Genomic DNA, 13,061 nt, shown 5'->3' on the forward strand with positions numbered 1-13,061 from the left:
GCTCCTGAGATAAGGCCTCGTGAACGGCCAGTGCAACTCGCCATCAAGGTTAGTGATACGTACTCAGTTATCTTTCTCCATTACATTGTGTGCGCTTCCATCAATGATTACAAATGGTCATGTGAGTGGTGTTGCAGGCTGCTATACAGAGTGAGAGAGATAGAACGGAGAAACTTCTGGCGGAGGCGGCGGAGAGGCAGCGGGAGTTGGAGGAGAGGACGACAAAGATGATGGAGGAGGAGAGGGCACGGAATGACATGCAGGCAAGGGCCATGTACGAGCTCCTTGTGGTAAGTTTTTTCTGCAGATTAGCCAAAACATTCATGTAGTGTTTGTCTCATTACTAACTAGTATGACTGAGTCGTCAAAACCAAATGTGCAGTCTGTGTGCGAGAAGACCGGTCAGACCGCTCCGCCGATGCCAGTGATTGCTCCTGGGACCACGGTGAGTTTAATTTGAATGGACATTACTTGATAGTCTTAACATTTGAGTGTCATCATGCTAACAAGACATTGGAAATGATCTTTGGTGCAGCGTAACTCCAGACAAGCATCGCACGATCCTTCTCCAGCTACCGACACGAGCCAGCCCGTTCCTACACCTCCTGGATCTTGGTAAGTTTATCTAGTGTTTTGCTTAACACATGCATAAAGACCTAGACTTAGCTCTATTTCCTCCAATGCTTACCATAATGACCTAGACTTAGCTTCTTCTCCTCCAAAATGACTTAATAAGCTTACTGACCTCCAAAACCATCCATTTTACCTAAGTTAGCTCTAAAACGATCTGTACTTAGCTTACTTATGTCAAAAATTGCATAATTAGCTTAGTTAGCTCATAAACGATCCATTTTACCTAAGTTAGCTCTAAAATGTCCCATTTTACCTAGGTTAGTTTATAAATGATCCAGTTCATCCAAGTTAGCTCAAAAATGACCCATTTTACCTAGATTAGCTCCTAAATGATCCATTTTACCTACGTTAGCTTTAAAATGACCCATTTCACCTAGGTTAACTCCAAAATGACCCATCTTACCTAGGTTATCTCATAAACGATCCATTTCAACTAATTTAGCTCATAAACGATCCATTTCACCAAGTTAGCTAAAAAACGATCCATTTCACCTAAATTAGCTCTTAAATGATCCTTTCACCTAAGTTAGCTCAAAAAGATCCATTTCAACTAAATTAGCTCATAAATGATCCATTTCACCTAAGTTAGCTCAAAAACGATCCATTTCAACTAAGTTAGCTCATAAATGATCCATTTCACCTAAGTTAGCTAAAAACGATCCATTTCACCTTAGTTACCTCAAAAACGATCCATTTGACCTTAGTTAGCTCATAAACGACCCATTTCAACTAAGTTAGCTCATAAATGATCCATTTCACCTTAGCTAGCTCATAAACGACCCATTTCAACTTAGTTAGCTCATATATGATCCATTTCACGTAAGTTAGCTCATGAATGACATACTCTTCTTGTTCTAGTCTTCTTCTTGTTCTACTCTTCTTGTCTAGTCACCTATTTCTAACTTTCTTATTTTGCCATTTTGCAGATTTCATTCACTTCATGGAAGCTACTCTTCTTGTTCTAGTCTTCTTGTTTATGTATGGATGGAACTTGTTTATGTATGAATTGATGGATGGAACTTGCTTATGTAATATGTATGGATGGAAGTTGCTTATGTAATATGTATGGATTGAACTTGCTTATGTATCAATGTATGGAACTTATGTGCTGGATATATGTGATATGAATGCCTGTGAAATATATCTATATATGTCATATATATTTGCTGTGAAAATTGTTGGATTTAATAAAAAACAGAAAAAAGAGCCAATATGCAGGCTCTTTGCCGTCTGCCACCGACGGCAACGGGCTCTTTGCCGTCTGCGCGGACGGCAAAGAAGCCACGTGGCATCCAGCTGTGCTTTCTGGGAGCTGACCCATTTGGTCATTTTGCCTACAGTGGCAGACGACAAAGAGTAAACAATTTTGCCGTCAGCGGCGGACGGCAAAGGCCTGCCATGTAGTGACGTGTAGATGACATCATAAGGCGGGCGGCAAAGACACTAGAAAGTTTGCCGTCAGCGGCGGACGGCAAAGGCCTGCCGTTAGCCACTTAACGGACTGACAGCGCAATTATTGCCGTCCGCTCTCTTTGCCGTCCGCGGCAGACGGCAAAGGGCCTTTGCCGTCAGCCGCCAGGAAGCAGACGGCAAAGTAGCTGTTTACCGTAGCCTACTTTGCCGGAGCCTTTTGCCGTCCGCGGCTGACGGCAAAGGCCTTTGCCGTCCGCCGTTCATGCCTTTGCCGTCCGCCGAGGCAGACGGCAAAATAGCTGATTCCTGTAGTGTAAGACTCAAAGCCCGACCACCGTAGAAGAAAGATTTGCTAAGAATGGGTCATTTCTAGAGAAGGAGTTTCTCTCGAAATAAGTGAGTGGGAGGAAAGTAGAACTTGATTAGGTAATGTACCTTCTCTCGAATTGGAATGTAGCACATCAGAGAAAACCATTCCCTTGATGCCTACACCAACTAGAGAAGAAGCTAATGATGATGATCATGGAACTTCAAATCAAGTTACTACTGAACCTTGCAGGTCGACCAGACCACGTACCGCACCAGAGTGGTACAGTAATCCTGTCCTGGAAGTCATGTTGTTACACAACGGCGAACCTACGAACTACGAAGAAGCTATGATGAGCCCAGATTCAAACAAATGGCTTGAGGCCATGAAATCTGGGATAGGATCCATGTATGAGAACAAAGTGTGGACTTGCCCGATGATCGGCAAGCCATTGAGAATAAATGGATCTTCAAGAGGAAGACGGACATTGATGGTAATATTACTGTCTACAAAGCTCGACTTGTCACAAAAGGTTTTCGACAAGTTCAAGGGGTTGACTACGATGAGACTTTCTCACCCGTAGCGATGCTTAAGTCTGTCAAAATCATGTTAGCAATTGCCGCATTTTATGATTATGAAATCTGGCAAATGAACGTCAAAACTGCATTCCTTAATGAGTTTCTTAAAGAAGAGTTGTATATGATGCAACCATAAGGTTTTGTCGATCCTAAAGGTGCTAGCAAAGTGTGCAAGCTCCAGCGATTCATCTATGGACTAGTGCAAGCATCTCGGAGTTGGAATATACGCTTTGATGAGGTGATCAAAGCACTTGGTTTTATATAGACTTACGGTGAAGCCTGTATTTAGAAGAAAGTGAGTGGGAGCTCTGTAGTATTTCTAATATTATACGTGGATGACATATTGCTGATTGGAAATGATATATAATTTCTGGATAGCATAAAAGGATATTTGAATAAGATTTTTTTAAATGAAAGACCTCGGTGAAGTTGCTTGCATATTAGGCATCAAAATCTATAGAGATAGATCAAGACGCCTAATAGGACTTTCACAAAGCACATACTTTGACAAAGTTTTGAAGAAGTTCAAAATGGATCAGTCAAAGAAAGGATTTTTGCCTGTATTGCAAGGTGTGAATTTGAGTAAGACTCAAAGCCCGACCACCGTGGAAGAAAGATAAAGGATGTAAGTCATTCCCTATGCCTCGGTCATAGGCTCTATTATGTATACCATGGTGTGTACGAGACCTAATGTGTGCCTTGCCATAAGTCTGGCTGGGAGGTACTAAAGTGATCCAGGAGTAGATCACTGGACAACGCTCAAAATTATCCATAGGCACCTAGAGAGGACTAAGGAAATGTTTCTCGGTTATGGAGGTGATAAAGAGTTCGTCCTAAAGGGTTACGTTGATGCAAGTTTTGACACTGATCCGGATGGCTCTGAGTCTCAATCTGGATACATATTGAACGTGGGAGCAATTAGCTAGAGTAGCTCCATGCAGAGCATTGTAGACATAGATATTTGCGAAGTACGCACGGATGTGAATGTTGCGGCCCTGTTGACTAAAACCTCTCTCACAGGCAAAACATGATCACACCTTAGAACTCATTGGGTGTTAATCACATGGTGATGTGAACTAGATTATTGACTCTAGTGCAAGTGGGAGACTGTTGGAAATATGCCCTAGATGCAATAATAATTTGGTTATTATCATATTTCCTTGTTCATGATAAATTTTTATTATTCATGATAGGATTGTATTGACCGGAAACTTAAATACATGTGTGAATACATAAACAAATACTATGTCCTTGGTGAGCCTCTACTAGACTAGCTCGTTGATCAAATATGGTTAAGGTTTCCTAACCATAGACATGAGTTATCATTTGATAACGGGACCACATCATTAGGATAATGATGTGATGGACAAGACCCATCTGTTAGCTTAACATATGATCGTTCAGTTTATTACTACTGCTTTCTTAATGTCAAATACATATTCCTTCGACCATGAGATCATGCAACTCCCGGATACCGGAGGAATACCTTGTGTGCTATCAAATGTCACTTCGTAACTGGGTGATCATAAAGGTGCTCTACAGGTATCTCTGAAGGTGTCTGTTGAGTTGGCGTGAATCGAGATTGGGATTTGTCACTCCGTATGACGAAGAGGTATCTCTGGGTCCTCTCGGTAATAGATCATCACAAGAAGCTTGCAAGAAAAGTGACTAAGGAGTTAGTTGCAAGATGATGTATTATGGAACGAGTAAAGAGACTTGCTGGTAACGAGATTGAACTAGGTATGGAGATACCGACGATCGAATCTCGGGCAAGTAACATACCGACGGACAAAGAGAACTACCTATGTTGTCATAAAAGTTCGACCGATAAAGATCTTCATAGAATATGTAGGAACAAATATGGGCATCTAGGCAGACTAAGGCATAGCCTAGTGGTGGGAAGGGGCTGATGCCTTCCCACCCACCCAGGTTCAAGGCATGGTACTTGCATTTGGGTTTATTGCATCAATTATACTGTAAGGGGTTCCCTTACAGTCTTTCTGTCAAAAAAGATGGGCATCCAAGTCCCTCTATTAGTTATTGACCGGAGAAGCGTCTCGGTCATGTCTACATCATTCTCGAACCCGTAGGGCCCGCACGCTTAACGTTCATTGACGATATAATACTGTATGAGTTATGTATGTTGGTGATCGAATGTTGTTCGGAGTCCTGGATGTGATCACAGACATGACGAGGAGCTCCGGAATGGTCCGAAGGTAAATATTGATATATATATATATAGGATGAAGGTATTCGGGTTTCAGAAAGGTTTCAGAATGCACCGAATTATCGTCGGAGTGCCGGAAGGGGTTCTGGGAGGCCACCGGTAGGTTATACCTAGTTGGTGGGCCTCATGGGCCAAAGGAGGGAGGCACACCAGCCCGCAAGGGGCTGGGCGCGCTCCCCCTCCCTTGCCCACGCACAGAAGGAAGGAGGGGGTGCCCTAGGGCAGCCGCCCCCCTTTCCTTCCCCCATGCACCAAATATGGAAGGGGGGTGCGCCTGAGGCAGGGCAGCCGCCGACCCCCATCCTGCCTTCTCCTTCACGCCTAAAGGAAAGAAAGGGGGGCACCTAGGGCTGCCTCCTCTCCCCTCCACCTATATTTATGAGAGGAGGGGAGGGGACAACACATACCACGATTCCAAGCCGTGTGCGGCGCCCCCTCTGCCTCTAGTTCCTCCTCCGTCCATATCCGTTGTGCTTGGCGAAGCCCTGCGGAATAGTTTCACCACCACCGTCACCATGCCCTCGTGCTGCCGGAACTCATCTACTACTTCACCTCTCTTGCTGGATCGAGAAGGCGAGGACGTCATCGAGCTGAACATGTGCTGAACGCGGAGGTGCCGTGCGTTCGGTGCTTGATCGGTACAGATCGTGAAGGTGTACGACTACATCAACCGCGTTGATAAACGCTTCCGCTTAGCGGTCTACAAGGGTATGTAGATGCACTCCCCCTCTCGTAGATATGCATCTCCATGGATATATTTTGCGTGTGCGTAGAATTTTTTTTGTTTTCCATGCAACGTTCCCCAACATTAGGGTCGGACCTTCATTGTCATTGATCATGTTTGACATGAATGCCTCCTAGATGATCATGGTTTGCAATCATTCATCATGTCTGAAATGAACTAGCGGTCTATGCAAAACATTAAACAAGCCATATGCAACTTTGATCGGACAGGAGTAATAAAAAACATATCGACTCTTGTTCTGTCACTCCGTCGAACAGGTCGTGGGCAGCCTGGGCGCCGCCGGTGCCCGTGCTCATCCGCACAACAAGTTGTGCGAGTGACATAGGTCCACCGTCAGTATCTACGTGGGCGGAAAGCTCTCCGGAATGGCCCAACCGGCCGTCGGATCCTCCTGCGTCTCAACGTGGTCCAACGGCGTAATGCGCATCGGCGGACGGATGTAAAGGGTGCGGGGTTCCGGGCGTGACGGGGGCGGGGGGGGGGGGGGAGTGGGGCAACTGCTCGTCCATGTCTGCACCTCCCTGCGCCGCCGCCGCCGCTTCCCTCTCTCGCTGCCGGCATCGCTGCATCTTTCGGGCGACGTTTTCCGCCTTGCACGACGGAGACAAGGAAGGGACACTGATGGATGAGGCGGATGCAGTCTTCATCGCGGCGGCCCGGGACGGACTGGACGACATCTAGGAGGGCGGATCAGGGCTGGTGGTGAAGATGGGAAGTAAGGGTGGCGGACGGCGAGGGCTCGGGCGCGGGAAAGGTAGGACTCGGGCGCGGGAAAGGTAGGAGGGCGGCGGGAGGAGGAGGAAGGATTTGGTGTAAATTGTGGTTGGGTAGGGCTGTCGGGTTTGACGTGACGAAAGCGCCCGGATGCTTTTTATATTTAGATTGGATACGAGATGTGCCGGTCAGTCCAGGCGTTTGAGATCCGTTTAAAGAACTCGACTAGGTCGGATTTTTGAGACGGGTTCGGGGCCGGCTGTAGTAGATGCTCTAAACGCTTAAAACCATGCCGCTCCCGTGCTGTTCCTAACCCACGCCTCCACGCCACATCCATGGCCACCCTCATCCCTCGTGCTCCACCACCAAATCCCCACCGTCACTTCCTTCTCCACCGACCACCGACCCTATCCCCCCAGCTCCGCCTGCGCCTCCCTGTTCGCCGCCTCCGCCTCGCTTCCCCGGTCGCGGCCATTGCCACGGTGACGGCCGCCGTGCCCCCCGACGACATCTCGCAGCTCAATAACCGTCTCCGCGCGCTCGTCCGCCGCCGCGGTGTCTCTTCCGCTGCCACATCTCCCATGGACCCCGCCCAGGCGGACGCCTACCTCCACATGATCCGCGAGCAGCAGCGCCTCGGCCTCCGCCAGCTCCGCCGGCACTCGGCCGAACCGGAATACGAGAGAGACGTCGGAAGCAACGGGGAGGACGAGGAGGAGGGCGCCGGAAGGAGGAAGGGGATGGCGGCCAGGAGCTCTTTGGGGCACCGTGTGGACCCGCGTGAGCTGGAGCCCGGCGAGTACGTCGTTCACAAGAAAGTCGGCGTCGGCAAGTTCGTCTGTATAAGCGGAGAGGACGGAGAGGACTACGTGTTCATTCAGTATGCGGACGCCATGGCGAAGCTTGCAGTCGACCAGGCAGCACGCATGCTCTACCGATACAACCTGTATACCTCCGCGGTTAACCTGCTCACCTCTTTTTTTTTTTTTTTGGAACTTCTTCTCCTCTTGTTTGTAGCGTCTCTTCTAACTAAATTGTGTACGTTGTATTGCACATTAATATTAGGCAAGATATAAATTGTATGTTAATGTTAGGTATGATATAATTATGTGGTTAATGCTGACATCGATATTAGGATATTAATTAGTAGAGGGTGCTAAATGTGTTTAGTGTACTAAACTTGTTTAACGCGGAGTGACGTAGACCTTTGAATATGCTGTTGAACGGTTGAGATTTGTTGGATCTCCGCAACTCACTCCTTTTACTATAGGTATATAGATTGTATGTAGGACTGGAATTGTTGGATCAATTTGCTTGTCCAGACGTGTCTGAGCAAATGCTATTTTAAGTATTAAAGTAAACAAAACCATGTCATTGCCACATTGCAAACTGGTGATGGTTAGCCATGTGACTGGGATTGGTTCCAAACTTACAATTGCCAAGTTTTTTTTTTCTACGTAAAGAACTTTGTTTCTCAGATAATAGTGAGGTCGTTTACAACAAGATGAGAAATAAAGTCCGTTTACAACAAGATGAGAAATAAAGTCCGGGATTGCATTCTCCCAAACCTCAGACGATCTACTGGATAGAGATAATTTGGCTATACAATCAGCTACAGTATTAGCTTCACGGTTCGTCACTTCATATTGGGGGAAATCCAAACCCAATTCTTTGCTCTCAAGCACAATAGCTGATTCCTGTCCGACAAAGACCTCAAGATTGATAGCCTCAACTGCTTGGAGCAGTCAGATTCAATTTGAAGGGAGCTGCATCCTAGCTTGGCTGCTAAATAGAATCCATTACGGATGGCCATCACCTCCGCTGCACATGCGGTATGAACCAAGATGCCACTGCAATGAAATCACCGTGTTCGTCTCGCGCTATTGTTCCTGTGCCTCCAGACATGTTCTCAGTACAGAAGGATGCATCTACATTTATCTTCACTGTTCCTCTTCTTGGTTTGCGCCACATATGATCACATTTCACAGTTGGCTGATTTGGAGTTTAAGAACGGAGGAAGTTCGTCGCTAGAACTTCTATTGATAATGCTGTTCGGTCTGGAGGTAGGACAATCTTCCCCTTGACAATTTGACGCCTCTGCCACCAAATATACCAACTTCCAACTGCTACCATAGCTAGGGCGCCGACAGATTCTTGCTGATTCAAAAGAGTGCTCATAGTGAATGAACCAGCCCGGTCTTGTACTACTGATCTTTGGATTTTTTTCCTTTAGTCCCAGCTCCTCCCTGACCTCCATTGTGCGGGCACATTGAAATAAGCAATGTTGAGTGTCTTCATAACCTATCTTACAATTGTCAAGTTTATGTGAGGTGCATGCCATATTTCCCAGTTTTCAAGTTTGATGCCAATTTAAAAGAATGTGATTCCTGATCCGAGTAGTTGCATGAATTTGCATCTTTTCAGCACTAGACCTAGTTTGCACCTCTTCTTGAGCTACCTGGTATCTGTGATTAAATTTTGATTTACGTGCTATGTTGTGGGATGGTCACTTGAGTTTCATGGAAAACAAAAATGCACGTTGACCATTTATCCAGTTTGAACTTTTATGCAGTCCTCATGAGAAAAAGAGGCCAAGGAATCTAAGCAAGCTGAATGATCCTTCTACATGGGAGAAGAGGAGGCTGAAAGGAAAGCTTGCTGTTCAGAAGATGGTGGTCAACTTGATGGAGTTATATTTACAAAGGATGAGGCAGAGAAGGCCGCCGTACCGAAAGCCTGAGGCGATGGATCAGTTTGCTTCTGAATTTCCTTACGAGCCTACCCCAGACCAAAACCAGGTTTGCTCTCAACTAAAAGCTGTGTTCTTTTCTTCATGCAGTTAATATTCTTGATAAAATTGGTAATCTTTCATGGATATGGTTGGCAACCATATGTTCGCCTGTTGTTTGTTTACATCAAGGGTGAAACATAAGGCAATGATAGTTTGATTGCTTCTGAGGTCAGAAACACTTTGTTTGGGTTACTTCACGTCAGCTTGGAAGCTTAAATTCAGATCTTTTTACATTTTAAACTTGCTTCAGAAATTTGAAATTACCTATTCATTTCCTGTATATGATACTTGTTGTGAGCAACAGATTTCCATTACGCTTTAGGGTGGACAACTTTTAAATTTTGTGTGCCTGTTCTGACACAATAAACGTAAGGTTGTTGAATGATCTTGGTTGACTTGTGTAGAAATCCATCTCAGATATACATAATTTTTGGCACATTACTGATTACTATTTATTTCCAGTCATTGCCAATTTTTTCTTTTGCTTCTCACCTTCTTTAAACTTCTTACCATGCCTGGGGTTTCTTTTCTTATCTACTTACACTGTTATTGAATAATCTTAAAAAGAGCTTTTTTAACGGTGTTCATTCTGATGACAGGCTTTCATAGATATTGAGAATGATCTGACTGAAAGGGAAACACCAATGGACAGATTGATCTGTGGAGATGTCGGGTTTGGTAAAACGGAAGTTGCAATGCGTGCTATATTCATCGTTGTATCTACAGGATATCAAGCTATGGTTCTCGCACCAACTGTAATACTAGCCAATCAACACTATGATGTAATGTCTGAGCGTTTCTCCAACTACCCTGACATAAAGGTCGCCATATTCAGCGGTGCTCAGGTATGCCACGATACAAATTGAGTTTAACCCATAATACAACTCATCATGTAAAATTATCTTTCTTTGTTTATGTTTCCGAACCATAATTTTAGTAATTATTTAACTATTTAGTTTGTGTAATTCATCTTGACCCTAGAAAGCATTCCACTCTAGTTTCGTTGTAATACTCTAATTTGTATATGTGGTTTGTGTTGCGGAAATTGGCAATGGCTCCTAGGTGCATATGCACCCATTTTCTAAGTACACATTTTGAGAAGTTAAAAAATTCCGAACAAAAATCCCGCGTGTATATGCGGACATTTTATGTGCGTGCACAAAGTTTTCGGTGAAAGAATGAGGTTTTTTCTGGCTTATGTAAAAAAGACAATTTCTGATGCTTCATTACAACTATTCATTTTGCATTTCTTTATTTTTTTACACAAGCCACAAAAACGTCGTTTTTCACCGAAACTTTGTTCATGCACAAAGAATGTCCGGATATACCCGCGGGATTTTTGTTCCGAATTTTTCAACTTTTCAAAATGTGTATTTAGATAATGGGTGCATATGCACCTAGGAGCCAAAACACCGCGTTCGTTTGTGTTGTAGCTATACTAAATAATGTTTATATAATCTATACTGCATTATGCAATCTGTGGCAGCGCCATCTCGTTTCCACTTTTCATATTTCACTGACTGTTTAACTCAAATCATGGTTAATTTTGGTAACGCGTATTATACAATGCCAAGTACATTCGTTTGCTGAAAGGATTGACTATCATTTGCATGGCTTGGTATGTGTCTTCCTTGCAGAGCAAGGATGAAAAGGATGAGCTAATAACAAAAATTACGAATGGGCATTTGCAAATAATTGTTGGAACTCATGCTCTTCTTACAGAACGGATGGCCTATAACAATCTCGGTCTCCTAGTGGTGGATGAGGAACAGGTACTCTATAAATCGTAATGTCTCTCTCACGGTGATAGCATATCCTTGCCCTGTATTCATTTGACATCATTTTTGTGTGGTTGCTGGTCTAGTCTGCCAATGATACACATTAGTTTGATGGTTATAATTTGGGTACTAATAACATAAAAATGTTCTCTTTTTAGGGTATATAGCAAGAGAGAGCTCTGTCTTTAGTAATCTATTGAGAAGATTAGAAGATATAATATCTTTGAAGCAAACTCTGCCTATTTTTATATGCACACCTCACAAACTCCCATCTTCTCCAACAGAAGTTCGGTGTACAACAAAAGGAGAAGATTGCATCATTCAAAGCTTCTATTGATGTTCTTACCCTGTCCGCAACACCCATTCCACGAACTCTGTATCTTGCTTTAACCGGTTTCCGTGATGCAAGGTACGATTTTATTGCAATGCTTGCCATTTTTTCACCTTCTCATTTCAGTTGGAAGGGAACTATTGCTCTTCTTAAAAGAGATGATAGTTTTCTTGTGGGCTTTTTGTTCACATAGCTTCTGTACTTCGGTTACATTCAACTTTTGAACTCCTTTTTCTGTTCTTAACAGAACTGTATGCTTGCTTTCAGTTTAATGTCTACACCACCTCCGGAAAGAGTCGCTGTCAAGACCTATGTGTCAGCATTTAGTAGAGAAAGTGCTCTATCAGCTATCAAATTGGAGTTGAAGCGTGGCGGTCAAGTTTTCTATGTTGTTCCTCGAATAAAAGGTCACATCTTCGTTATCTTCAGATGACATTTTGTTTACGATACAACAATAAACCTTCATAATGCATGAACCTGAAGATATAAGTCCAAATTTTTAGTTTAGTGTTTTTTTATGTGTGGCTTGTGACTATGGAAAGTAGTTGACATATGTTTCCAGAATTCAGGCGACCAGATGATGCTTTCATAAAAGTAGGCCAAGCTAAATTTTCAACAGCGTAGACCCTTTTCAGTGATTTGCATAATGGAAATTTTGCTGTAAGTTACATGGCAATATGAAGTCAATGACTCAACATGGAAAAAATATATCATAAATACCCACTGATCGAAACATCATGAGTGAAGGAAACATCATGGATCATTAGCATTATATCGGAAACAAGAGCTTATTATTGTATCTCCTACACAAAAGTTGTACTCCCTCTGTAAAGAAATATAGACGATCTTATATTTCATTACAGAGGGGTACTTGTTTCTTTAGTGTATTGTATTTAAGGAGGTGTTTGGTTAACACATTTGTAACGCAGTCTAACTACAGTGTTAACAAATAACGTTAAATCTAGTTTGGTTTGGTTGGCTCGTAATCTCATCACGCGGGATCAGATCCCAGCCCAATACGAAACTGATTCCGGTAGGAAACCGATGTAAATCTGAAAAACCAGGCTCTCACATAAGCAGCTCCTCTACATGAATCGAACTATCCTCCATGATCTCTTCCCGTAACAGCATTTAAACCAAACAAGTTATGATTTTTGTCGATTACGTTTACAGTCCCAGTGCTTTTCCGTTTTCCATTATGTTTACATTTGCGTTACCTGCTGGGACCAAACACCTTCTAAACATTTGCTTGGACGAATGTTGCATTTGTTGTGCATGAATCATAATTTTATAGTATAGAATAATTTAATCATATTGTATGAAGAATTGTGCTTGCCATAACCATTTGCGTTACCTGCTGGGACCAAACACCTTCTAAACATTTGCTTGGACGAATGTTGCATTTGTTGTGCATGAATCATAATTTTATAGTATAGAATAATTTAATCATATTGTATGAAGAATTGTGCTTGCCATAATCTATCGAAATGAGGGAACTTTCAAGTTTCCTCGCATTCACCGATGGAAGGACAATCGAACAAAAG

The 13,061-nt window shown here is 43.6% G+C and overlaps 1 protein-coding gene across 7 annotated transcripts in view; it reads left to right on the forward strand.

The window, feature by feature from the left end:
• Positions 1-6,860: 6,860 nt before the first annotated feature.
• Positions 6,861-13,061, forward strand: part of LOC109742082 (ATP-dependent DNA helicase At3g02060, chloroplastic) — a 50,660-nt gene continuing 44,459 nt past the window's right edge. For 6 of the 7 annotated variants that reach the window (XR_012181827.1, XR_006662504.2, XR_012181826.1 and 3 more), the window contains exons 1-6: positions 6,868-7,563; positions 9,190-9,415; positions 10,008-10,253; positions 11,046-11,180; positions 11,471-11,595; positions 11,785-11,924. Coding sequence is in view for 1 of the 7 variants with exons in the window: in XM_045227785.2 (XP_045083720.1) it covers positions 6,953-7,563; positions 9,190-9,415; positions 10,008-10,253; positions 11,046-11,180; positions 11,471-11,595; positions 11,785-11,924 (1,483 nt within the window). In the remaining 6 variants the exon portion in view is untranslated. Of the gene's footprint in view, positions 7,564-9,189; positions 9,416-10,007; positions 10,254-11,045; positions 11,181-11,470; positions 11,596-11,784; positions 11,925-13,061 lie in introns of all 7 variants that reach the window. The other variant, XR_006662502.2, reaches the window with a different exon arrangement.

This window comes from Aegilops tauschii, chromosome 4, assembly GCF_002575655.3.
Source record: "Aegilops tauschii subsp. strangulata cultivar AL8/78 chromosome 4, Aet v6.0, whole genome shotgun sequence".
Taxonomy (NCBI): Eukaryota; Viridiplantae; Streptophyta; class Magnoliopsida; order Poales; family Poaceae; genus Aegilops; species Aegilops tauschii.